At 42.0% G+C, this 26,288-nt stretch overlaps 1 protein-coding gene across 4 annotated transcripts in view; it reads left to right on the top strand.

Annotated features, from left to right (window-relative positions):
* The window catches only part of ctnnd2a (catenin (cadherin-associated protein), delta 2a), a 268,465-nt gene that overhangs the window by 207,336 nt on the left and 34,841 nt on the right, over positions 1-26,288 (top strand). For all 4 annotated transcript variants that reach the window (XM_085287437.1, XM_085287438.1, XM_085287435.1 and 1 more), the window contains 4 exons: positions 5,847-5,964; positions 10,791-10,973; positions 13,620-13,793; positions 17,181-17,331. In XM_085287437.1, the coding sequence (XP_085143563.1) occupies positions 5,847-5,964; positions 10,791-10,973; positions 13,620-13,793; positions 17,181-17,331 (626 nt within the window). The remainder of the gene's footprint in view (positions 1-5,846; positions 5,965-10,790; positions 10,974-13,619; positions 13,794-17,180; positions 17,332-26,288) is intronic.

Below are 26,288 nucleotides of genomic sequence, written 5' to 3'. Positions count from 1 at the left end.
TTCTCTTCAACGTCGTAATCCGATAACAACCGATCTCTTTACCCGTCGGCTTCCCGTGGCTGTCATGCGACCGGCTATTGCAGTTAATAATACAACAGCTTCTTGACATTTTTGTGTTTCTTTTTATCGCTGTGTAACTGATTTTAATTGAAAGCCTGCGTGCGCTAGTACCGCTTGCCACGAGTTCCCAGAATCCTTTGCGGTTCTACCCGTGAATGACGTCACATTTTCAATCTCTATATAATATGCATGTTAAATTTTATATTTGGGGTAAAATATCAAGTCTTTTCAAGTAAACCGGTTCAAGTCCAATTCAAGTCCCAAGTCATTGGTGTAAAAGTCCAAGTCAAGTCACAAGTCTTACAACATTTTTTCAAGTCAAGTCTAAAGTCATAAAATTAATGACTCGAGTCTGACTCGAGTCCAAGTCATGTGACTCGAGTCCACACCTCTGGCACTATGATAGATGAACTTGAAGAAGTTCAAACTATACAAAGGTATTGTCTCATTTCGTTTCTGACATTTCAGATTTAAAAGAATGATATTTAAACTGGTGTCACCACTCTTTAATGTTTGTTTTGTTTGTTTTTCGTCTCGCTCCTTCACCAGTTGTCTGAGCCCACATAGTACATCCTCTATAAAGTGCTACAGTGGGGCAAAAAAGTATTTAGTCAGCCACCAATTGTGCAAGTTCCCCCACCTAAAATGATGACAGAGGTCAGTAATTTGCACCAGAGGTACACTTCAACTGTGAGAGACAGAATGTGAAAAAAAAATCCATGAATCCACATGGTAGGATTTGTAAAGAATTTATTCGTAAATCAGGGTGGAAAATAAGTATTTGGTCAATAACAAAAATACAACTCAATACTTTGTAACATAACCTTTGTTGGCAATAACAGAGGTCAAACGTTTACTATAGGTCTTTACCAGGTTTGCACACACAGTAGCTGGTATTTTGGCCCATTCCTCCATGCAGATCTTCTCGAGAGCAGTGATGTTTTGGGGCTGTCGCCGAGCAACACGGACTTTCAACTCCCGCCACAGATTTTCTATGGGGTTGAGGTCTGGAGACTGGCTAGGCCACTCCAGGACTTTCAAATGCTTCTTACGGAGCCACTCCTTTGTTGCCCGGGCGGTGTGTTTTGGATCATTGTCATGTTGGAAGACCCAGCCTCGTTTCATCTTCAAAGTTCTCACTGATGGAAGGAGGTTTTGGCTCAAAATCTCACGATACATGGCCCCATTCATTCTGTCCTTAACACGGATCAGTCGTCCTGTCCTCTTGGCAGAAAAACAGCCCCATAGCATGATGTTTCCACCCCCATGCTTCACAGTAGGTATGGTGTTCTTGGGATGCAACTCAGTATTCTTCTTCCTCCAAACACGACGAGTTGAGTTAATACCAAAAAGTTCTACTTTGGTTTCATCTGACCACATGACATTCTCCCAATCCTCTGCTGTATCATCCATGTGCTCTCTGGCAAACTTCAGACGAGCCTGGACATGCACTGGCTTCAGCAGCGGAACACGTCTGGCACTGCGGGATTTGATTCCCTGCCGTTGTAGTGTGTTACTGATGGTGACCTTTGTTACTTTGGTCCCAGCTCTCTGCAGGTCATTCACCAGGTCCCCCCGTGTGGTTCTGGGATCTTTGCTCACCGTTCTCATGATCATTTTGACCCCACGGGATGAGATCTTGCGTGGCGCCCCAGATCGTGGGAGATTATCAGTGGTCTTGTATGTCTTCCATTCTCTGATGATTGCTCCCACAGTTGATTTTTTCACACCAAGCTGCTTGCCTATTGTAGATTCATTCTTCCCAGTCTGGTGCAGGTCTACAATACTTTTCCTGGTGTCCTTCGAAAGCTCTTTGGTCTTGGCCATGGCGGAGTTTGGAGTCTGACTGTTTGAGGCTGTGGACAGGTGTCTTTTATACAGATGATGAGTTCAAACAGGTGCCATTCATACAGGTAACGAGTGGGGGACAGAAAAGCTTCTTACAGAAGACGTTACAGGTCTGTGAGAGCCAGAGATTTTCCTTGTTTGAGGTGACCAAATACTTATTTTCCACCCTAATTTACGAATAAATTCTTTACAAATCCTACCATGTGAATTCATGGATTTTTTTTTCACATTCTGTCTCTCACAGTTGAAGTGTACCTCTGGTGCAAATTACTGACCTCTGTCATCATATTAAGTGGGGGAACTTGCACAATCGGTGGCTGACTAAATACTTTTTTGCCCCACTGTATATAGTTACAGAAAATGTGTGACCTGTTACCTTGCACAAGTGTATGTAACTGGTGGCGTTCACACTCTTTAATCTTTGAAGGACTTCCACAAAAGGTTTTTTTGAGTTGAGTTGTAGTTTCTGGGTTTGCCTATCAAATCTGCATCTAACTCTTTGGGTACTTGGGGCGATCGTGGCTCAAGAGTTGGCAGTTGGTCTTGTAATCAGAAGGTTGCCGGTTTGACCCCTGACTCGGACAGTCTCGGTCGTTGTGTCCTTGGGCAAGACACTTCACCCGTTGCCTGCTGGTGGTGGTCAGAGGGCCCGGTGGCCTCTGTCAGTGCGCCCCAGGGTGGCTGTGGGTACAATGTAGCTTGCCATCACCAGTGTGTGAATGGGTGGATGACTGAACGTGTAAAGCACTTTGGAGTCCTTAGGGACTAAGTAAAGCACTATACAAATACAGGTCATTTTACTTAATAGCACATTCTTTTTTGTTGATTAGCTGTGGCTGGAAAACTGTGCAGGTGCATTAAAGGTGCTTTAAATATTCCATAGCTTTTCTTTTAGAGTCATTTCTGGGTCTGTTTGCAAGTGTGCTTTCCTTGTGTGAAGATTAGATTTCAGTGAAACTTAGACTTCCAGATGGCCTTGCATTATCTTAAATTACTTAAATATTTGATCTAGAATTCATAACTGAATCCATGACAACAAGCTGCCTGGTCCCTGAGATATTGAATCAAGCCCAAATCATGTTCCACAGTGGCAATGAGCACGGTCTCCTTAAAAGCTGAATTTGGTATTTGATTTTTGAATTTAGTCTGCACTAAATTGTGCGTCTGCTCTTACTGTGACCAGAAAACTTTTGACCAGGGTGAGTCATTCTAGTGGATCTGGTCTTCATTCGCAAAACGTATTTCCTTTTCTATTTTGAACAGCCAAGGCTTTTTGCTGGGACACCTGCCATGTGGATCATCTTTGTACTATGTCTATATAACTGTTTAAACATAAACCTTGACAGCAGCGGTTACAAGGGGTTGTTGCACATCCTCTTGTTAAATTTATGTGTTTGGCCAGATCTTTTCTTGAATAAAATACCTCTTTTTCTCTGCAGGTCAACACATAATAATAGTAAAGTCAATAGTAAAGAGAACACCAAACCGTAAATGTTTTAAAAGCACTATTTTGATCTGTCATACTCATTTTCCAAACACAGATATTGAGTGTGAAACTACTATAGATTTGGTGGCTTTGAATGTATGTAGATGTGTTGATTTATCATGTAACTGAGCTGCTTTGTAACAACCAGTAAATACATATAGTGAAGAAACACAGAAGCCAATATTCAAATGGTTTCATTGTAACAGCTCTTCACCTGCATCTTAAGGACAAGGGTCACTCCTGCAAGGATGCCAATGTTGACATTTTGGACAGAGAAGAAAGATGGTTTGAAAGAGGAGTGAAAGAAGACATCTATATCCACTGTGAACGACCAACTGTCTGCCATCTATAATCCAGTTTTGAGATCCCCACTTACATCCTGGGCCTTCTGACCTCATTAAGGCTACGTCCACACTAATGCGTTTTTGTTTAAAAGTGCATCGTTTTCTCTCCGTTTTAGCCTCCCGTCCACACTGAGACGGCGTTTTCACTCATGGAAAATGCAGCGTTTTCAAAACGCTCTCGAAAATGCATACATTTGAAAACGGTGCTTTCGCGTCGCAGTGTGGACAGCAAAAACACTTTCTAAAACGATGACGCATATTAGTCATATGATGCAGTCATGTGACCAATTAAACTAAGATAGCGGAGGGCATTATACAGCAGTTGTTTTGTTTGCTCTCAATTTTGACAGCCCTATTAAAGATTAATATCAGTCTGTACAAGCTCCAGATAGCTTTTCTTCAAATTCTTTAACTCTCACTCGCTTTTGCAACTTTGTACTTTTGTGTTACTCGCAGCAACAACTCCACCTCATTAGTTAGTCTATTTAAAAAACTCTGTGCTTTTCCTCGACATTTTGCCGCGACTTTTGAAAGAGCTGGAAAGTAAATAAGCGGCAGACAGAAATTCGTTTCACGCATGCGCAGTAGTGGAACGTAAGCATTTTCGGACGTTTCAATGTGGACGAGCAACTCTGTGAAAACAACTGAAAACTCTAGTGTGGACGCAAAGCGTTTTCAGAAGAAAACGCCGTTTTCAAATCTAACCAGGCTAGTGTGGACGTAGCCTAAATCACATGATATGATGGGGCTAGGTTTTACAGTGGGTTCACCCAAAACCTTGGCTGATTGTGACCTTTTTCACACCTTGGCTTGTGTGATTAGACAGAGGATCAATAGGGGGTCCATGACACTCCCATAGGGCTCTATGGGAGTTGCTCTTAGAACTGAAGAGTCCAGACGCTTTTCTTTCAAAGCTCTTTAGACTACTATGGCCTGGATGACTGAGAACCTTCACAGACAAAAATAGAAGTAGAAAGTAGAAATCGATGTTTGTCTCATACGTTGTCACTGACAGACAGCTACACACATGCTAAACCGATTGTGACTCTAACACTATTTGTCAGCATTGGTAACTTTTTTCTGTTAGTGTATAGCTGAAGGCCTGAAATGATATGGAGTATGTGTTATTAATAGAAGTTTATTATACTGAATTTACATAAATTATACTTCATAATTAATCTGCCTGCACTGCAGTGACTCACTGCAATGTAATTGTTGTGCAGTTTGGTCTGTGGCTAATAATGAGTCACCTAAAATCAGTTTCTTTTTCATTATGTTCTTGTGTCTGTCTTTGTGTTGTTGTTGTTTTTGCATGTTGTTTCTCTGCTTTTCTAAATCTGATTTTATCTTGAGTGCCAAAATGTGGGACATTTGCTAGATTGTGTCAAAGTTTCGTGATGTGCTGTTTTTTGTTTTGTTTTTTTAGTGTGAACTGAGCATTAAAGTGATTATTTCAGGCAAGTATAATATAAATTTTAGCTCATGCTGCTCACCTCAGTTTCATTTTCTATTTTATTAATGCAGACAAATGAGTCACTGTCTCGTACAAAGTGTTTCTGTATCACAGGCAGTTCCTTGTTGAAACCCAAACAAATCCAGCCCAACGCCCACCTGAACTTCCAGTTCAATCAAAATTCAATTCATTATTTCTGTGCATCATATTGGCAAAGCTGCTAATAATATACTGAACAATATTGTCAAATTATCAAAGCAGCGTTGGTGTGATTGTTGGCTGTGAAGTTCAGCCACCAACTGTCTGACTAAAGTGGCTCTTTTTTCCCTTTCCCGTATTTTGGACTCAAGTCAAGTGCTTTAAATTGAAGTGAGCCTTCAGGGCATAGATTGAGATGTAGCCAGAATTTTAATGCTCCTTTTTCAATTGTTTAGTTTAGGGAGAAGTGCCAGGTTCCCCAGTATCTGTTTCTCTCTCTCTCCCTCTGCCTCTACACAGCTCTTATTACCAGCTGTCTTTTTCTTTCATCTGTCATCCTGTCTCATCTTCCCTCCTCAATCAGCTCTCTTTCTTTCCCCGTGTATTTGGCAAACGCATAAGCATATACGGAGAAAAGCACACTCTCCAACCAGTTGTTGTCATGTGTGTGTTGCAGGAACGTAAGCTCAGCAGGTGAGGAGGCGAGACGAAGGATGAGGGAGTGTGATGGGCTGACAGATGCTCTGCTCTACGTTATCCAGACCTCTCTGGGCAGCAATGAGATCGACAGCAAGGTGCGACTCTGAAAATCTTAGCTTGTGTTTGTAACTTAAATTGTTCATTTTCAGGCTAAATTACAAAGTGTCTCATATCCTCCTTTTATCACAGACAGGCACAAACTGCAGAAATCTTTTTAGCACACAGGAGGAAACAAAACAAATGACTGCACCTCTTTTCACTGCCAGTAGCCACAAGGAAGAAAAGTTTTAGTTTTCAACAAGTGTTCAGCTCATCAATATGAACTCTTTAGGGCAAATTAAAACGCCCAGATTCAAAGTATTGCAACATTTCTACCTGCCAGTTAAGCTCTGCCAGTAGTCAGAGTTGAGTAAGTTTAGGTTCACTTTGCATTTTTCTGTATGAGGCCATGTTCATGTTGGCGTGCAGTGTACGTATGTGTGTTCATGTGGCAGTACGTGTGGGCCAGTCAATACTACTGTACATAAACAGTGTTGTGGATGGCTGACTTCTCAAGGTCTCCCTGACTCCCAGCCTTTCTAAATAGCTATCCTTAATCACTGTTTAACTGCCCGCCCTTCTCCACTGTTTAACTGCAGTCACCAGAGGAGGACTGCTGCCACCACAGTAACAAAGACTGATTGGCAGAGAAACCACCAAGCGGTCGCTGTTGCAGTAGCGGTACACATTAGCCATGTGCTCATTTGGTACACTGTCTGCCTTTCCCTTTCTCACCTGCTCTGTGCAGACTATGTTTTCCTCCCTATCTGCTTGTTGAGTTGGAACAGTCTTGGCCTGCCATTGAAATGGCTGGCAGCAAAAGTTGTAAATGTCCTTTGTATTTGTGCATTTTTCACACATTTCAGAGCTTAAAATAAAGTTGAGTGCATGAGTGCAAACATTTACTTAGGGAAACTATAACTGTCAGGAATCGCTGTGCGGCAGGCAGGAGTTGGACCCAAAATGCAGGACTCAGACTCGGGGAGGTGAACTCAAAACACAGCTTTATTTGCTGGGAGAACAAACATACAAACTAGACTAAACTGGGAAACCATAAACTAAGAACACACAGGGAGATCCACACACAGCATGAGGGACGACGTCACGCCGAACAGAGGGAGACGCAGACAGAAATACACAGAGGGTAAACGAGGAAAGTGGGAACACACGGGGAACACAGGTGACACTGATAATCATAACGAGACAGGGCGGGGTGAACTGAACATGACATGTACGGGCGTGAGAGTCACAAAGTAAACAGGAAGTGCACAGAGGTTCAGACAGGAGGAGAGAGAGCACGGGGAAAAACACAGACATAACGGGCTGGGGAAACATGAAACAACCACAAAGGGAGACGAGGGCTCATAAATACACAGGGCACACAGGGGGGGGGAGAGAGAGCACGGGGAGAACTTGGACATAATGGGCAGGGGAAACATGGAATAAAACATAAGGAGAGACGAGGGCTCACAGATACACAGAGGGGCACACAGGGGGTAAAAGCCATGAAGGGAAAACACTTAGGGAACAACACAACAGGGCAACTCAGAAAACATGGCCTAAATAAGGAACAAAATACAAACATACAAGAAAACTAAGAACACTGGGCCAACATGGCCCAGGACCATGACAATAACCCCTTTAAAACAGTATTATCCATTAAACACAACTGACTGTGCCTATTTTATCTGCAGCAGCTACAACCAAACATGTCTAGTACCTACAGTGGGTGAACTTGCTGTAGAGGAATTTTGGTTCACTTTTCTTTGCAGAATTGTTTAAATTACACGTCACACAGAGCTTCTTTCAAGCATGGACTGTAGAGTTAAATTCCTGCTAAGGCATTTAAATAAGATTCAACTTTAACCAGGCCATTTTAAAACCTCTGCTTTGGATTATTGTCTTGCTACATTGACCAAATTTCTCTCGAGCTTCAGATAATAGGCCGGTGACCTTACACGTTCATTTACATATTTATTCTCCAAAGAGTAGAATTTGCAGTTACATAATCAAGTTACTACTTCAGAGTATGTATTTTTAAACTTATAAATAATTTAATCACGATGCACTCTGTTTGCTCATGATGTCCTCGTGCTTTAATAAACCTTTTTTGAACATCTGCAAATATTTGGTGACAAACACAGATAATACAGTAAAGGGGGCGTGAGAATAAGCAGATATAGATATGGTTGTATGGGACTGTTGAAGTCAAAACTGTAAATTTACATTTTATAAACCATTAATAATGAGGAATTTCATCAAATATAAAAGATAATAATATGCAATTATGATCGATGCTGCACAGTAGGACCATGCATGTAACTGAAGAACCCACATATACAAAAAACATATTGTTGATTAAGGTATTGCTTCAAGGTGACTCTGTTATTGTGTTTGTATTGATGGGTGATCAGTGTCTCTTATTTACTAGAATAATATGAATGAAAGTGGATGAAATGAAAATAATTAATAAAGGTGCACAGTGTCTTTCCTAACCTGTCCCTGCTGCAACACTGTTGCCGGGGTAAATAACTGTGCCGTTCAGACAACACTGTAAGAGTAAGTCTTTTTCTTTAAGACCGGAACGATGTCAGCTATCTTAGGCAGCTTGATAACATCTCATAACGTAAGTCTTTGGACACTATGAATGGGTTCTCTTATTGAGCAATTGTCCAACCAATGGCCTGCACAGAATCTACAGTTACTATGACTAAATAAAACGAAGCTATTGTCTCTTCACTTTTAAAACAATTTACCATTTACATATAGAAAAAAAAAACTGTTGTTATCACCAATCATTTAAACATGACTAATAATGCTGAATCCCCAAATGTCTTTTGACTTCCATTAAAATGTTAATATTTCAACTTTCTGTTACTAAAGATAGAAAATCAGAGCACAATGTAATATAGCTTGTTATTGTTTTTAACTACAAACTCTGTGGTTCGGTAGATATGCCTTTACTGATCTTAGTTATGGATTCACAGTGATGTGATGGTGTAATAAATATACCATCACATAATCCATGTCACCACAGCACTGCTGAAATGCAGGCGCGTGTTCTTATAACTTAGCTTTGAATTACTACAACGTACAGCACAATAGTTAAAGAAAGCTGATTTGGGCAAGGATAGAGCCAACACATTACCTTTAGTTAACATCAAACATTAACACTGAATGCTACATTTCTGGAGGTTTTGACCTCCTGTGAATGATTAAAAATTGATTTTTAATGTTTTATATTGTGCCTGTATAATAGGTTTTCTGTTTTTTTGCCCTCTGTGCAACACTTTGTTAAAGCTATAGGTGTTGATTCTATTTGAACTGTTTCAACATGGCCTTCTGCTCGTGACGTGTTCAATAACTGTGGACAGAGAAACATTAGATCTGAGGAGTGGCCACTATAGATATATCATGTGACATAGCTTAAGCACTAAAGAAAATCTCTAGATTACTGCCATTCTGCTCTACACAAGGCACAGAAGCAATTAAGTTTTAAGGACATTTAATCAGGTTTCCCACTATACAATAGCACACTGCCAGGAGTCAATTAACTTAGCAGACACACTAATTGAAATTGATGGTGCAAGACTGAATAGACTAGACCCATCATTCTACATACACAGCCAATATAATGCTAATATATAATATTGAGATTTAACAGCCTACATTTAGTGTGTCTCATTGCATAGGGAAGCTTACTGGATGGCTGTTATGTGTGGACTTCCAGCTTCTAAGACTCTAGGCTGGAAAGTGCATAAAGGTCATAAATACAAGAACAATGAATTCTAGCTTTGGTGTTACAAAAGTTTCCTGTCACAGTTTGGAGTGCATAACTTCTGTGTTCCTGAGAGAACCGTAAATCCCACCCAGGTGTAGAGGTGCTGATCTGTAACTGGCCCTGACCTCTGACCTTCCTGCTTTGACAAGACATATAACAGAATCCGTTTACCTGTCAACTTAATTTCCCTGCACAGTGCACCTAGAAACAAAAGGGTACGGAAGAAATGTGAAATAATAGATCGAAATCCAAAATGTCACAGCAAATTGTAAATAAAGTGTAACTTCTCCTACATCACTCCATAATAACGTGAGAATAGAATTTCAAATATGACTGCAGCTCACTGGAGTGAGACATTGTTTTGTTTGCAGCATCTCTTGAGGGTGTTCAATTACACTCCTTAGTTGTTTTTGTCTAAACCAACAGTCAGACTGAGTGAAGATTGATGATTTGTCTTTGTTAATTTCCACTCTGTTGACTTGATGTCTCCCCTTTGTCAGCGACGCACACGTATGCAAGTGCACACAATCAGTTAAAGAAACAAAACAGAACACACACACTTAAGAAGAGACAATATACACTATTAGAGAATCGGCTTTCCTTCAGACTCAAGAGTACACGCATGTTCTCTGGCTACTGGGTGAGCCTCGAAACTTCATGTTTAATGGGGTGTGATATAATATATTGGGTTTGTCATTTTTCCTCATTTACCTGAGTTTCTGCTAATCTCATTTCAAAGTCAGAGCTAACAATATGCAGAAGAATATTACTTGTGAGATTATTGTTGTTCTTTCCTTTCCCTCTCCCTCTCACTTGCCGCCCCCCTCCCTGTCTTTCACCCTCTCCATCTGTCTGGCTCCTGAGTGCGGGTGGAAGGCTGATAGTGTAAAAGTGAGAGAGTGGGTGGTTTTTATTACCGTTCTTTGAATTTGAGTTTGCTCGGTGTTTTCAAGCGAGATGTTTCATTAAATGGCATCAAACACAAATCTTCAATCTGAACCTTTTTTTTTTTCCATTTAAACCTCTCCCTTTATTGATCTCATCTTATTTCTCCCCACCTTCTCTTCCGCCTTCATCTCTCCCATCTCGCTCTGTTCGCAGACTGTGGAGAACTGTGTTTGCATCCTGAGGAACCTGTCATACCGACTGGCTGCTGAGACATCTCATGGTCAGCAAGGGGGGTTGGAAGAGCTGGATGGCCTGCTTTGTGATGCCAATGGTCGCGATGGAGAGAGCTCCGGTTGCTGGGGCAAGAAGAAGAAGAAAAAGAAGGGAGCTGACCAGGTAAAGACACAGAAAATAGGAGCTAATCAGATGATGTGAGCAAGTTAAAAAAGTTTTTTTTTTAAATAAATTGAATGTCTGAAACCTGCCACACATCCCTTTCAGCAGGGATCTGCAGTTAAATGCAGATCAGTTTCTCTTCAAGGTTATCTGAAAAACATTGGTTTCTTTTCAAATTAACTGGCTTGTGTGAGGTATTTCTGCTCTTTAACTTTATATATAATTGAGTCTTTGTGACCTCAACTTTCCTTTAAAGGCTTCAACACTCAGCTTCTCTTAATTTCCTAAATACCTAAACACAGACACAGGCCTAAAGTATGCAAACACAGACCTTACTTACATCTTTCAGAGCTAACCGGATGGACCAGAAGTGAATTTGAGGCCCAAACCAAACTAAATATCAAGAATATGTCTCTATTTTATTTGTTGCTGACCACTGATGATCCATTCAATGCTCTGGCAAAGCTGGGTTTAAATGAAATGAAAATATTAGTAAACTAAATTTGAAAAGAATTTGAGGCCAAATTTCAACCATCAAAGCAAAGCAGTCAGTACTGCCAGGAGGGAATACACACTGATGAATAGAGGGATAGATAATGGGAAGTAGCAAAAGGTCAAACCCCAGAGGTATACACTATAAAACCCTATGAAAATGAAGCAGGGATAGTAGTTAGTGGGAGGCTGACAGACTGAGAAAGTCTAGAGTTGAAGCCAAGAGAGAGAGATAGAGAAAACAAGTTAAGATCGGAAGATCAGGGAGCCTGAACTTGACCGAAACAATCCTAATGAACTACTGGAAAATGTTTTCCTGGAATTGTTGATATTTTGTGTAATTGGCATTTTTTTTAGGTATTTAGCAGTCTGACTATATGACTTCATTTTTAATGTATTTTAAATAACTGATATATAAAAGGCACACCTGATTTAATTGTGCTAAGGGTTTCTCCTATTGTATTGCTGCTCTGCTTTCAGGGTTTCTGATGTATTTGAATTGATATTGTAGTGCAGGTCTGACCACTTGTACTGCAGGATTAGCACGGACCTCAAACTTTCTCAAAAAAGCAAATATGTTCAAGCCTGTAGACAAGGCAGCGGGCCAGCATGCTTGTTATTCCTTGATGTTCACAGGGTTTTTGCACTGTGAATTTTTCCCCCAGGGGGAAGGCTGTGATCGAGGAGTTCTTCTTCAACATCCAAAAGTTGGAGAAAAGTTGGCACAGATGTTTTTGGACACACTAACACATTCTTTTTTCTTCATTCATCTTATTCACCGAACCCTCTATTCCCCCACAAATCACTCCTCTTCTCCAAAGTAAAACTTAAGTTGAAGATAAAACATTTTCACACAGTGGAGGAGATCCAGCTTGCATCAGAGATGCAAATAAGCAAATACTCAAAACAGGAAGTCCAAGATGAAAAGGTTAATAACACCATACTGAAGTAAATGTATTTTAAAATGCTATTTTAGGGCGTTTAGCAACATATATGTGTGTTAAATATGTAGAATGGCTATTGTGAATCATCTGATGCTCCTTTGTGTAGTGCTTTAATCTGCGCTTTGAGTTTTATGATTTCTTATCGAATCTGTACATAGATAAAAACAGATAGTGACACTCAGTTGCACACAAACACACACATGCCACAGTGCTTCTTTCAAGATATACACTAGCTTGGTTTACCTTGAGACAAGAAGAGGAGACGATGCAGTAGAGCGAAACCGAGGAGGTCGATAGGGAGAGGAAAAACTGAGAACTGGAAAGAGCGGGACGGAAGCAGAATAAGAAATTAGGAAAAAGAAAGAGACAGAGAAATCAGGAGAGAGAGGCAGAGAGAGAGAAGAAGAATTAGAAGGAGGAAAAATCAGGGAAAGATATAAATGACATGCAAGAGAGAATTAAGAGGAAGAGAAAACGAGAGAGAAAGATGCTGGTGTATGCCTACATGAAAAAGGTGTGGGTATGTCAGCCAACAAAGAAGTTCAGACATCAAGAAAGGCTCCTCTGTAATGAAAAAAGACAAAGATGAAGTGAGAGCTAGCTGTAAAGCTTTATGTTTATTGCTCAAAGCAAATGTAGCAGTGAGCCATTCTCTCATAGTGTCTTCTCCTTCTGCAGCTCTCACTGTCGTTTCAGATCATGCATCTCCCTTCTATCTAAACCCTTCAACACCTTTATCGCTATTCATCCATCCATCACGATTCTTAAGCTGACAAGGAGTGATTTACTCAGTGTCTCGGTAATTTTTCTAATAGGTCAGGGTGTACCAGGGGCAGTGCATTTCGCTTTTCTCGTGTGAATTCAGTCACTCCGACATAAAAAATGTGTTTAGATACAAAAGCAAGTTCATTCAGATTTCTTATGCAGGTTTTTATAGAATCACTGTAAGCTTTACATGGAAGAACAGAAAAAGGAACATCCTACGATTTCACAGTCGCTTATTTCTCCTAGAATTGGTGAAAAATGTCATTAAAATGTTCAACCACACTGAAGTGGTGCTATTTTTTGGTTTTAAATAAAGTAAAAAGTTTCCTAAAGGGTAAAACAAAATGTGATTGTGAGAATGGAGTTAACGGTTTCCTTAAAGTATTTCTTCATGAATATAAATGAACATAAAAAAAGCTATTTCACTCTGTCTCATCTCTCACAGTGGGATGGCGTGGGCCCCTTTCCCGACACGGCGGAGCCCCCCAAAGGAGTTCAGATGCTGTGGCACCCCACCATCGTCAAGCCCTACCTCACCCTGCTGTCTGAATGCTCCAATCCTGACACTCTAGAGGGTGCAGCTGGGGCTCTGCAGAACCTGGCTGCAGGCAGCTGGAAGGTAATGCTAGATTTGAGATGCTTTTCAAAATTGTTTGCCTTGTTATATTATATTTGTCAAATATAAATTGTCGAATTATACAACCACAGATGAGTATACAACTGCAAGTGCAGATGTGTTTAGCTTGTCCTAACACACAGTGGCTGTGCAGTGAATGCAGAGACACACTTTACTAATTGTACACAGGTCTTGTGCTCTGAAAAAACATAGATAAATGTGCACATTCACATTATATGTTGGTCAAAATACTTAAGTATGCATGTATAAGCTGAACGTGTGCAAGTAAACTGTGTGAATATGCATGCCTGGTGCCAAGAGCTTCATTGTACACAGTCAAATGCAGCAAAACCTATGAAAAGTCTTCTGCCTCCATAACCACATAGGTTAAAAAAAAGGTAATTTTCTTTTGAATTAATAATCTTTTTGCTCACTGCAGCATCCTGCTGACTTTAAAATATTTTGAGTTCGGTCTCGTGTTTTTATGTCTTCTATGTAATGCAGTATTGCACGTTGCTCAGTAGGAATGTAATTACTTTAATAATGTAAATGCTCCAAACCTGTACACACAGGGAGTAGAGCCAGGGTTCAACAACAGGCAACCAACGGAGGCAGCTAAATGGTAATAATGTATGAGTCATGTCATATTGGAGAGCACTGGTGGGGGCAGCTGTAGCCTTGAGGGAGGTTTATATAAGGGTAAAAGGCAGAAAGTGTGTGGGTATAATCTTAGCTTGACCTTAATAAAATAAAATAAAAATAAAAATAAAAACTGCGCCAGACATTGTTGGTCATAAATAGACTATGTGAGAAACTTAATGGAAGTATTTATTTGATCCAAAAAATGCAGTTTATGAAAATATGAACTCAAGAGGGAGTGACAGACAGGGGAGACACTGTGAGAGTATGCTTCAGTGGACCTGTAGATGTGTATGGGATGTGTTTGTAACTCATTTTGAATTGGTATTTCCATCGACAGTAGAGTAGACAGACAGTCGGAGCATGACAGGTATAGAAGAGGGGGTCTCTAGAATAATCAAGGGTGGAGGAGGAGAAGGAAATGATGGGGGTGGGTTGTCTTAAGGGAATCACACGTTTGAAACTCAGAACAAAAAGTAAGGAAACTTGAATTTGGTAGATTTTTCTTTGTTGTAACAATGCTTCTTGGCAATAAATCTTATACTATTGGAAAGCCAGTGTATTTCCCCTTATATGGTGCCACTTTGTAAGGAAAATCCGGTTGAAAATCCGAGTTGATGTTATTGACTCTTTGTTTTGAGCTTGTGGTACCCAGGTGCTGACAAACAGGTGCCTGATTGTCAGCACCTGTGAACAAGGACACTGCTACAGCGGTCAGTTGGTGTCTGCTCTAAGCACTCCACATTTGACTGATCTGGATGGGACCTGTGCCATAGGGCAGCTTCAAGTGAGGCCTAGCGCCATCTTCAAGTTAGGCCAAGTTCCATATAACAGGGAATTTTGGAGACAGGCCGTGAAGTTGGTGTCTCAAGAAAAGAACACCACAAGAAGACTGTTTCCTCACCCCGTCAGCACATAAGCAGTCTTCTACAGATTTGTAGTCTTGTCTCTCAGGACCATTTGGTTGACAGCTCTCTACCCAGACTATCTGGAACAGACTGCACACTGCCAATCTCTGGTCTCATAGGGTTGCCAGAAGGCCTGCAATGACTGCCCTTCATTGCACTGGTTTAGGGAACATGTGCTGACATCAGTGCATGTTGCTAACACCTGAACATGTGGGTGAATTTTATGTTCAGTGATCAGTCAGGATTCTTCCTACAACAGTTGGATTGTAGGGTCAAAGTGCAGAGAAGATATCGCTGCAGTCTGGGACTGAACTCTTCCAAGAATACCCTCGACGATCGCCCCCACAGAGTGTGGTTTATAAGAGACTACCTCCAGAATTTGGGAGTGGAGATGAAGGAATGGCCTGCCTCCAGTCCTGACCTCAACCCCACTGAATACTCATGTGATCAGCTTTTGCTCACCGTTCATGCCAGAGTGACCAACACAGCCACGCTGGATGACTTGCAACAAATGCTGTTTGAAGAATGGGAGGCCATCCCACAATAGTGTGTAACCAAACTGGTGACCAGCATGAGTTTGAGGTGCAAGGCTGTTATGGCTCTGTGTGGTTCTTCCACGTGCTAGTCTGTTGTTAAGTGAATACATTATTAAATTTCCAATGTGTCGTGTTTATTCATCCTTTAATCATTCAATACAGGAAACCCACACGCTCAACTCTACTGCTCAACCCACAAATGCATTTTTCTTACAAATGTGGCACCATTTAAGGGAGAATAAACAAGCTTTCCAACAGTGTAAGACTTATTGCCAAGAAGCACTCTTAGAACAAAGAAATAATCAACCAAACACAAATTTTCATAACTTTTTGTGTTGCGTTTATTTTACAAGAGCCTAACTGTATGAACGTGTGTGTGTGTGTGTGTGTGTGTGTGTGTGTGTGTGTGTGTGTGTGTGTGTGTGTGTGTGTTTACATGCATGTATTGTTCTGTTTTCTCCTGTTGTGTTTTTAACTTCATTGTCAGTATTCTTATAATTAAATTAGAGCTGCTATCAGTTTGTGAAGAATTAGTGTTGGCACACTAAACTCTGCCCACGTAAGTCTTACCAAAGATCATTTCAATCCAAGGGTAAAATATTTCCTAAAATGATCATATGAAGAAACACCGTTTGTAAACAGAACTGTGTTTTAACCTTTACATGCTGTGGAAAGATCAATTATAAAAGTGACAGAAACTTTCAGCCTCACACTTCAACCACTTCTACCGATTCTTGGGCATTTCAGTACCTCCCCAATTGTCTGCAATTGACCCATAAGGCAGATGCATTTGAGCTGTTCAGGGTTGAGTGGCCCATTTGAGGGTACCTTGATAGTTGTTGAGGGAAGATAGAGAGGTCTCCAGGCTTAAAACTCCTCTGGTTGGTTCATATAATTCTCCCTCTCACAGTGTATTACTTGTGACACAGCGTAATGCGTCAGTTGCTGAATATAACATCTCCCATTTGACCACTGAGCTCTTTCTGCCTCTTTCCTTTTTTTTCCTACACTAACCACTTTACTCAAAGGAAATCTATGGGGTGTAAACAATTTCATATAAAGCACCCATGACAATTTTATTAAGCAAAACACTGTTATCCTAATTTCACATTGCAGTCTCTTTTTTTGTTGTTTTTTTAACATGGTACTAATTAATTGTTATTTTGTTGGTGTTCTTCTGTTTAACTTTTATTTAAAATCCTCCTGTGCAAGATTAAATGTAAATATACTCCTTCTTTATGGTCGTTGGACGTTAACACTGTGAACACTGTTAACACTAACTCTTTCCACTTGTGTTTTCTTGTCAGTGGTCAGTGTACATCCGTGCTGCTGTCCGTAAGGAGAAAGGCCTTCCCATCCTAGTGGAATTATTGAGGATAGACAATGACAAAGTCGTGTGCGCTGTCGCCACTGCTCTCAGAAATATGGCTTTGGACATCAGGAACAAGGAGCTCATTGGTGAGTACTGATAAAAACTTATCCAAGGGGTGTGGTGAGGCACCAATGAATTTGTCACTGGTTTTTTTAATCTTACAAACGTTGGATGCATGTCATTAATTTAATCTCAAATGATATTCTGGTCTGTTCTGGCTCACCTTGTGTAGTTAATGATGAAAATTAAATTTGCAATTAAGTGTGTATAATGAGCGAAAATTTGAACTTTTCAACTGTCGCTTAATAAGCGCATCATGTTTGGAAGTGTCCTGCCTACGGAGATCATATACTAACCCCGTGTTTGCCTACTGGTGGTGGTCAGAGGGCCCGGTGGCGCCTGTGTCCGGCAGCCTCGCCTCTGTCAGCGCGCCCCAGGGCAGCTGTGGCTACAATGTAGCTTGCTATCGCCAGTGTGTGAATGTGTGCGTGAATGGGTGAATGACTGAATGTAGTGTAAAGCGCTTTGGGGTCCTATGGACTAGAAAAGCGCTATACAAATGCAGGCCATTTACCATTTACCATATAAAACATATAAGAGGTTGGCTTGTTCTGCTATGTAAGTCGGAGAGCAAAATTGCAGTTTTTTTCTAAATGATTAAAATAGTTATTTAACTGAAGCGAAGGTGTGTTTGTTGGTGTGAGAAAATTAGACTAAGAAATAAAGTGCAGTAAAATAAAGGGGTAGTTGATATGTATTTGAAAGAGATGGGCTGAAGAGAGGGAGAGAGCAGAAGAGACAAGCAGATCAAAGGCTTGCTTTTGGCTTTGAAAAGTACACAGTGGTAATGAGTGAGCCTCAGTCAATCTGGTAGCATCAACACATCTAGGTAGTAGAGATCACTTCTTAACCTGACGCATTAAGACACTATTGTGTGTGTGTGTGTGTGTGTGTGTGTGTGTGTGTGTGTGTGTGCGTGCGTGCGTGCGTGCGTGCGCCACGCCACGCCACGCGTGAACATAAAAGCATATAAATGCATTTGTTTGATATCACTTCTCCTCCTCTACTATCTTGGGTAATCTTAGCTTCCTAATGGGCTCGGTGGTTCCTATAGCAACCCCGCTACCCTCAGTTTCAGATGAGGGGTCTCTTCGCTTGCCTCTGTGGTTTTGCAGAGTGTTGTTAGAACAATGGGGAATGCCACCGGCAAAGCTCAATACGCCCCCTACTGTGACGGTCTGGCTGGCACACAACGGGGGATTACAGATAATTGAAGCCTTAGCATAGAGACATCTGAATGGGTTTGAATGATTTTTGTTTTATTTTGTTGCTGTTGTTTATTCAATACACCTACAAATGTATCATTAGGGAATTGGATAGCAGTGACCTTACAGCTACATTAATTTGTATCCCTGTGAAAAACAATCCAAGGCCTTTGCATGTCGCTCTTTTTTCAGCCTTTTTTGTTGCTCTCCACCTATAGCAGTAATTCCAGACACTAGCTATCCATTTCCATCGGCTTATCCAGCGTCGCTGGGGGATGGAGCCTGCCCCAGCTGTCATAGGGCAAGAGGCAGGTTACACCCGGGACAAGTCATCAGTCTATTTATTGCAGGGCTAACAGAGAGGGATGGACAACCTCTGACGCTCACATTCACACCTTCACTCCAATTTAGGATCAACAGTTACCCTAACACGCATGTTTTGGACTGTGTGAAGAGGCTGGGGTACCACTACAGGCAGGGAGAACATGCAAACAGAAAGGCCACATCCAGCCAGTGAATTTGAACCCAGGACCCACTTGCTCTCAGACAACAGTTCAACACTGTAACCCAATTAAAAATACAAAGTATAAAATAGAGTGCAAATAAATTAAACCTTAATTTTTTGTTGAATACTTTAACAAAATGTTTTAATGGGTGTCAGGTCTAAGCTTCAAGCATGCTGGAGTACACACCCTGGACCAGTCGCCAGCCTGTCATTGGCAATTTAAAATCACCAATTGACCTACCACCCCTAACTGCATGTCTTTGGACTGTGGAAGCCAGAGTATCCGGAGAGAACCCACAGAGACACGGATGCAAAATTACACACAGAAAGGCCCTGAGTGGATGATGAATTCAAACCCAGGACCTCCTTGCTGTGAGGGAACAGTGATAACAGTGCTGCCCAAACCAAAACTCCAGGAATCAAAATAAACCATCCATCCATCCATCCATCTTCATCCGCTTATCCGAGGTCGGGTCGCGGGGGTAGCAGCCTAAGCAAAGAGGTCCAGACCTCCCTCTCCCCAGCCACCTCCTCCAGCTTGTCCGGGGGAATACCAAGGCGTTCCCAGGCCAGCCGAGAGATATAATCTCTCCAGCGTGTCCTGGGTCTGCCCCGGGGCCTCCTCCCGGTGGGACATGCCTGGAACACCTCGCCCAGGAGGCGCCCAGGGGGCATCCTTGCCAGATGCCCGAACCACCTCAGCTGGCTCCTTTCGATGTGGAGCAGCAGCTGCTCTACTCTAAGCCCCTCCCGGATGGCCGAACTTCTCACCCTATCTCTAAGGGAGAGGCCAGCCACCCTTCGGAGGAAGCTCATTTCCGCCGCTTGTATCCGCGATCTCGTTCTTTCGGTCACTACCCACAGCTCGTGGCCATAGGTGAGGGTAGGGACGTAGATCGACCGGTAAATTGAGAGCTTCGCTTTTACGCTCAGCTCCCTCTTCACCACGACTGACCGGTGCAGCGTCCGCATTACTGCAGCCGCAGCCCCAATCCGTCTGTCGATCTCCGGCTCCCTTCTCCCATCACTCGCGAACAAGACCCCGAGATACTTGAACTCCTCCACTTGGGGCAGGAACTCATCCCCGACCCGGAGTGGGCACTCCACCCTTTTCCGGCTGAGAACCATGGCCTCAGATTTGGAGGTGCTGATCCTCATTCCCGCTGCGTTACACTCGGCTGCGAACCGCTCCAGTGCGAGCTGGAGGCCCTCACCCGATGAAGCCAACAGAACCACATCATCCGCAAAAATCAGAGATGAGATTCTGAGGCCACCAAAGCGAAAGCCCTCCGCCACTTGGCTGCGCCTAGAAATCCTGTCCATAAAAATTATGAACCTAAACCATCGCCACATAACCCAGAATACAAAGATACAAAAGTTAAACTAAACTCGAAGGCATATTAAGAAAAGAAGAGACCCAGAGGCTCTAAATCAAAGACTCAAAACATCAAAACTCAGATTACAACCAAAACAGAGCCAGAATTTAGAGTCCAAACACACCCAGGATCAGAGACCACGACAATGACAATAGAAATCTTACGCATCTGACAGATGCATGAGAACAAAAAAATACAAAATAAAGTCAAACAAGAGGACTTAAGAAGACGCTGCTGCAGTTTATAGACTGAAAATATTGGAAATACGGGAAATATTGTGCTACAAACTACATAAAGCTGCAGGGAGGGATGCAGATTCTCAGTGGGACTGTCAGACACAGCAGACACCTTCTCAGGGATTTTTTAAATGAATTACTACATTTATTACATTTAGAGTGATAGTTATAGCTTGCCTTCAAGACTTTGAAAAGGACAAAATTATTGACCGCCTTACATATCACCGCCTTTACCCAGGGGATGCCATACCCTGCATCTATGGACTTCCTAAGATCCACAAGGAAGCTGTCCCACTCAGACCCATAGTCAGTAGCATAAACTCAGCCACTTACAACATTGCTAAACACCTTGCTACCATCCTGGCGCCTCTCGTGGGGAACACCCCACACCACATCAAGAGCTCCACCGACTTCACCGACAAGGTCCAGAAACTTACCCTGGATCCAGATGAAACCATGGTGTCCTTTGATGTAGTCTCTCTTTTCACTTGCATACCCACCACGGAGGCCGTGGAGACTGTCAGAAAACGACTACAAGAAGACAGCTCCTTGGAGGACAGGACCAACTTCACACCCGATCAGATCTGCACACTGTTAGACCTCTGCCTCACCACTACATATTTCAAGTACAACGAAGGCTTTTACAGACAAAAACATGGCTGTGCCATGGGCTGCCCCGTGTCACCTATTGTAGCCAACCTTTACATGGAGGAAGTGGAAAGAAAGGCTCTTGGCTCTTTCAAAGGGAGAGTACCCAGCCACTGGTACAGATATGTAGACGACACCTGGGTCAAAATCAAGACACAAGAAGTGGAATCCTTCACTGCGCACATTAACGCTGTGGATAAAAACATCAAGTTCACCAGGGAAGACACAAAGGACAACTGTTTGCCTTTCCTGGACTGCGCCGTGCACATTGAAGAGAACGGCAACCTCAACATCGAAGTTTACCGGAAGCCCACACACACGGACCAGTACCTCCTCTTTGACTCCCATCACCCTTTGGAACACAAACTTGGAGTAATTAGGACCCTACACCACCGGGCAGAACGTGTTCCCTCTAAGCCTGAAGGAAAAAAGAAGGAACACACACATGTAAAGGAAGCACTCAAAACGTGCGGCTATCCTAAATGGGCGTTCATAAAGTCAGCAAAGAGGCACAGAAAAGAAGACCAGACACCAGCGAGGGAGGATAAGGACAGACGCAACAACATTGTCATCCCCTATGTAGCCGGTGTATCAGAGAAACTCAGGAGAGTTTTCTCCAAGCATGACATCCCGGTGCATTTCAGACCCAGCAACACGCTCAGACAGAAACTGGTTCACCCGAAAGACAAAACGCCAAAACACAGACTTAACAATGTGGTGTATGCTGTACAGTGCAGCGAGGAATGCCCAGACCTCTACATTGGAGAGACCAAACAGCCACTTCACAAGCGCATGGCACAACATAGAAGAGCCACCTCCCACACCCATTTTCACACCTTGACTCATGTGATTAGGTAGAGGATCATCAGGGGGTCCTTTGTCCCTCTGTGGGGGGTTACTCCCACTAGGTTTATATCTGGGACTCCCCACCATTTGACCTTAGAACTGAAGAAGCTTCTCGGATGAGAGGTGAAACGTCTTCAAGCAACTTCAAGAAGTCCAGACGCTTTTCTTTGCAAGCTCCTTTGACTACGATGACCTGGATGACTGAGAACCTTTACAGACATTTAGAGTGATGGTATGCTGACTCAGGTCAGCTATCTTAAATCACAGAAGTCATTTCATAATCGTTAGCCGTTAAAAGACGAATGTCTTCTTCTTAACAAGTAAAGTAGAAAGATAGTCAGTGTCAGTGGCACCCACTGACAAAAAAGTTTCCTAAAAGCAGAGAAGATTGAGAGCGAGCAAGTGAAACAGGAGAGGGAATAGTGAGGGTTGAGCCTTTGCTCTTGGCAAGGTGTAAGTTGATACATGTTGACAGAGAGGAGGCAGAGGCCAGGCACTCCTGAGACAAGCCCCATTTGGCCAGTGTTCAAAAACTTTATTCACTAGTGACTCTAACCTCTGATTCAGACACCTTTTTTACTTTACACCACATACTTCAGTAAAACAACAGTTTAACCTGAAGCGACAAAGTGATTTCAAAGCGCAGTTTGTTCTGTCTTTGTAAGATCAAAGTTCCAGCCAATTATAATATCATTTTGCATGGCTAATCTAGAGAAAATCACCTCTTTCTAAAAGCAAAAGCCAAATCTTCGGCTTATAGAACTCGTGTGTCATAACCTGTTAGTGCCGGTAAGTTTGGCAGCATCACCATGGGGGAGTGGTAGTTTGCGTGAGAGCTCAGCAGTGCCAGCGGAGAGAGAATCATCTTTCGCATACAATAACCTCAGTGTCAAGTCCTCTGGAAAGCTCTGTGATTGGATAAGAGCAAGACAAGCGAGAGGGAAGGAGCAAGAATCGAGAAGGTTTGAAGAAAAACGCAAAGAGGGGCCAAGTCAGGCTAAAGAGACCGAGCAGAGAGCGGGGGAAAATGAAACAAGAGGGAAAAAAATAGAGAGCAGTGATAGCTAAGACCTAACTGCATATGTATGCTTATATTCCAATCCCCCTGTAATGTGATTTAGTAGCATATTGATGTCGCAGAGAATCATTCTTCTCATCTGTCAACGTTTTTGTCTCTCCTGATTTCACCTCCTTCATAGTTTTTGATTTGCATAATGTACTGTACGCCTGTGTAGCAATAAATGAGGCCCATTCACTGCTACACTGTCTGTCAGTGCAATTCCTCCCCATTTACTTACAGATGGTAATTTGACACACATGAATTGGAGACAGCTCTTGAATGCCAAAAAGACACTGTATTTTCTCCAAATACACCAACCATTTAAACACACAGGCAATGCTTGTAACCACATTCAAAGGTTAGCATTTCATGTAAATGCAATGAATGCAAACATGTGTTTAAGAAATTTTATAAATGAATGCCGTTGCACAAAGTGAGCGGCCTCAACTGCAACCTGTAATCAAGTTTCGGCGTGAGGGTTTCAATTCGATTTGATTCCAAACACAAATCCCATCTGCAGTGTGAGATTTTTAAAAAATATGGGACTTCTGTGAAACTGTTTTACTTATTAAACAAATTATTCTCTTAGTTTTTCGTAAAAGCATTGAGACTTTTAAGAATTCTTTATAGTGATGGACATGATGTGCACATATGGCACAAAAAACTCGCTCCAAGCAGAGAGTACAAAAAGGCATGAAAATCTATCCAGTCAGCGCGTGAATACCAGATTTGTTGGCTTCCTTTCTGCATCTGGTCTAGAGTAATTGAGTAATAGAGTAACATCAAACTAAGCTCTCCACTTGAAAGTGGCTCCAAAGCGCCTCTCTCACATGAATCAGCGGGTGCTTGTTGAGGTGCACACCTCAGCTTATCAGGATGTTCTCTTGTTGTCTTGTTTAACCCTTTTCAAACACCCTGGCTGTAATCAGCCTGATTCAGTGGTAACATTATGCAGACACAGGCCAGTTTCGCACTGATATTCCTCGTGGCTGAATGTAAAGAGAGCATGTCTGGAATCACGTCAAATAAAAACACCCTCAGAATAGGGATAAGGCGATCATCTTTCTGACTTCTTACTGTTTACAGAAGACAAATTGTACTTTACACTGATTACAGTAATAAAATCAGTGCTATTAATTTATAATAAAAATGAGAGCAGCTTGCCATCATAAAAGATAACACTGGATGGAAATTGTAAAAGTGGAGTAACAGTCTACTTCCTCCACTTCTCTTCCTGTTTCTTAGTCCTCTCTTCTCTAACCACACGTCTTGATGGCTTAAGCCATCATCCATTCGTTTTCACTATACATCGCCACCTTCCTCTCTTTAATATGAATATTACACGCCCTTTTCTCCATCTCACACTTTTCCTTTCCCTCTCTTCTTCTCCAATTTTCACCTCTCGTTCATTTATCCCACTCCCACACCTTCTCCTCCTCCTCCCTCGTCTTCTCTCAGTGTAGTTTCAGACATGAGCTCATAACGCCTCACCTTCCCTCTATTGCAGTCTCCTGCTCTTTGTGTCTCGCGTTGATGACATCAGTGCTGGGGAGTGTTACTGTGGAAACCAATGTAGTGCGCCACAGGGATGTCACTAATTGCACGATTGCAAGTGTGCGTGTAGGCGTCAGTGTGTATTCGCTCGAGGTCAGCTTCAGGAGAAAAAAAAAAGGGGAAAGGTGTTGACAACTGACAACTCACCCGGTTTAAACCTTAAATCTAAACATTTTGTTCCGGGACACCGACGTCGTTGTAGGCTGGCTGATTGCACCGAGCAGGGAGGGGAAATTACATTACATGCTTCCTTCCACTTTGCGCATTCCCAGCCAAAGAAAATATTTTTAGATCACCACAGAATGTCCATTTTGTGTTTTCCTCTCCCACGCCAATTTTTACATATTTTTCCATCCCTGCTGTCAACAGACTGCACAATGGTAAGCACAAACAACTTTGCAAAGAAAGCAGGCTGAAAGACAGTGCGGACATGTACACTGACTCACACAAAGTTGACACACACTGTCCCTGTTGCAGCAGCACTTTATGAAATTTCTCCGTCGCCTTCGGGATGAATCTCTCGTGTTCGAGGGTCTGGCATGTCTTTTATCAGCACACTGGCATTCTTTGTCCTCTGCCAGACTGGGAGCATGTCAAGAAGAGAAATAGAAATGGAAAGCAACAAATAGAAGAGAGGGAAAGAAAACACTGTTTGATGATTAGCAGATTTTCAGGGCCTTAAACTTATTACTCCAGGATCTGGTTCATGATCTTTGGAGGTGCACAAACACCCTTCAGTTCTGTATTTTTTAAGACATATTCAAAGCTCTCATGCTTTTCTTCGTGAAAATGTCTCTGAAGAGACCTCCCAGTGTTCATCACTAAGATTATAGCAGAGCTTTAGCTACCAAATAAAGTAAAGAAATTCTTTGATCTCAGTAAGTGTTAGTGTGTTTATGTCGGAGAGTGTGCGTCTTATATGTCTCTCCAAGCAAGCATTTTTCTATATGTGTGCAGAATGCCTGTTATAAAGCCACAGGTTCCTCGCACATCCCTGCCTCTCCTCCCTTTATCCTCGTCTAACGCTTTCCGTGTCTTATGCTCTTCTTCTTCTACAATTTAAACTGTAAACGCCAGAGGTGGGACCAAGTCATTGTTTTGCAAGTCTCAAGTAAGTCTCAAGTCTTTATCCTCAAGTCTCAAGTCAAGTCTCAAGTAATGTCAGGCAAGTCAGAGTCGAGTCTCAAGTCACTGGTGTAAAAGTCCGAGTCAAGTCACAAGTCTGAAACTTTGAATTTCAAGTCCTTTCGAGTCTTTAAAAAAAAAAAAAAACGAAAAAATAATGTTGCAGTTATATGCTAAATGTAAATATTAGACCATGTAATTTTAAAATCTGTGTTTTTCTCAACACATGACAAAATAGTGAACTTAGAAAATATACGCAAATTGTGAAATTGCACCTCTTTAAAATGCAGCTCAATTAAACCTAGCTCCAAGAATAATTTTCACCGACAGTTCTGAGATAAGCTGCATGTTATTCTTGGATGCGGTTGTAGGACCAGCTTTAAAATCGCATGACAAAAATATCATACACATTAAAAAAAACTGTATCA

This window comes from Mchenga conophoros, linkage group LG9, assembly GCF_057382185.1.
Source record: "Mchenga conophoros isolate Kocher_MC1m ecotype Shallow Benthic linkage group LG9, M_conophoros_male_GT1.1, whole genome shotgun sequence".
NCBI lineage: Eukaryota > Metazoa > Chordata > Actinopteri > Cichliformes > Cichlidae > Mchenga > Mchenga conophoros.
The sequence above is the reverse complement of the archived record's forward strand: the minus strand, read 5'-3'. Positions and strand labels throughout refer to the sequence as shown.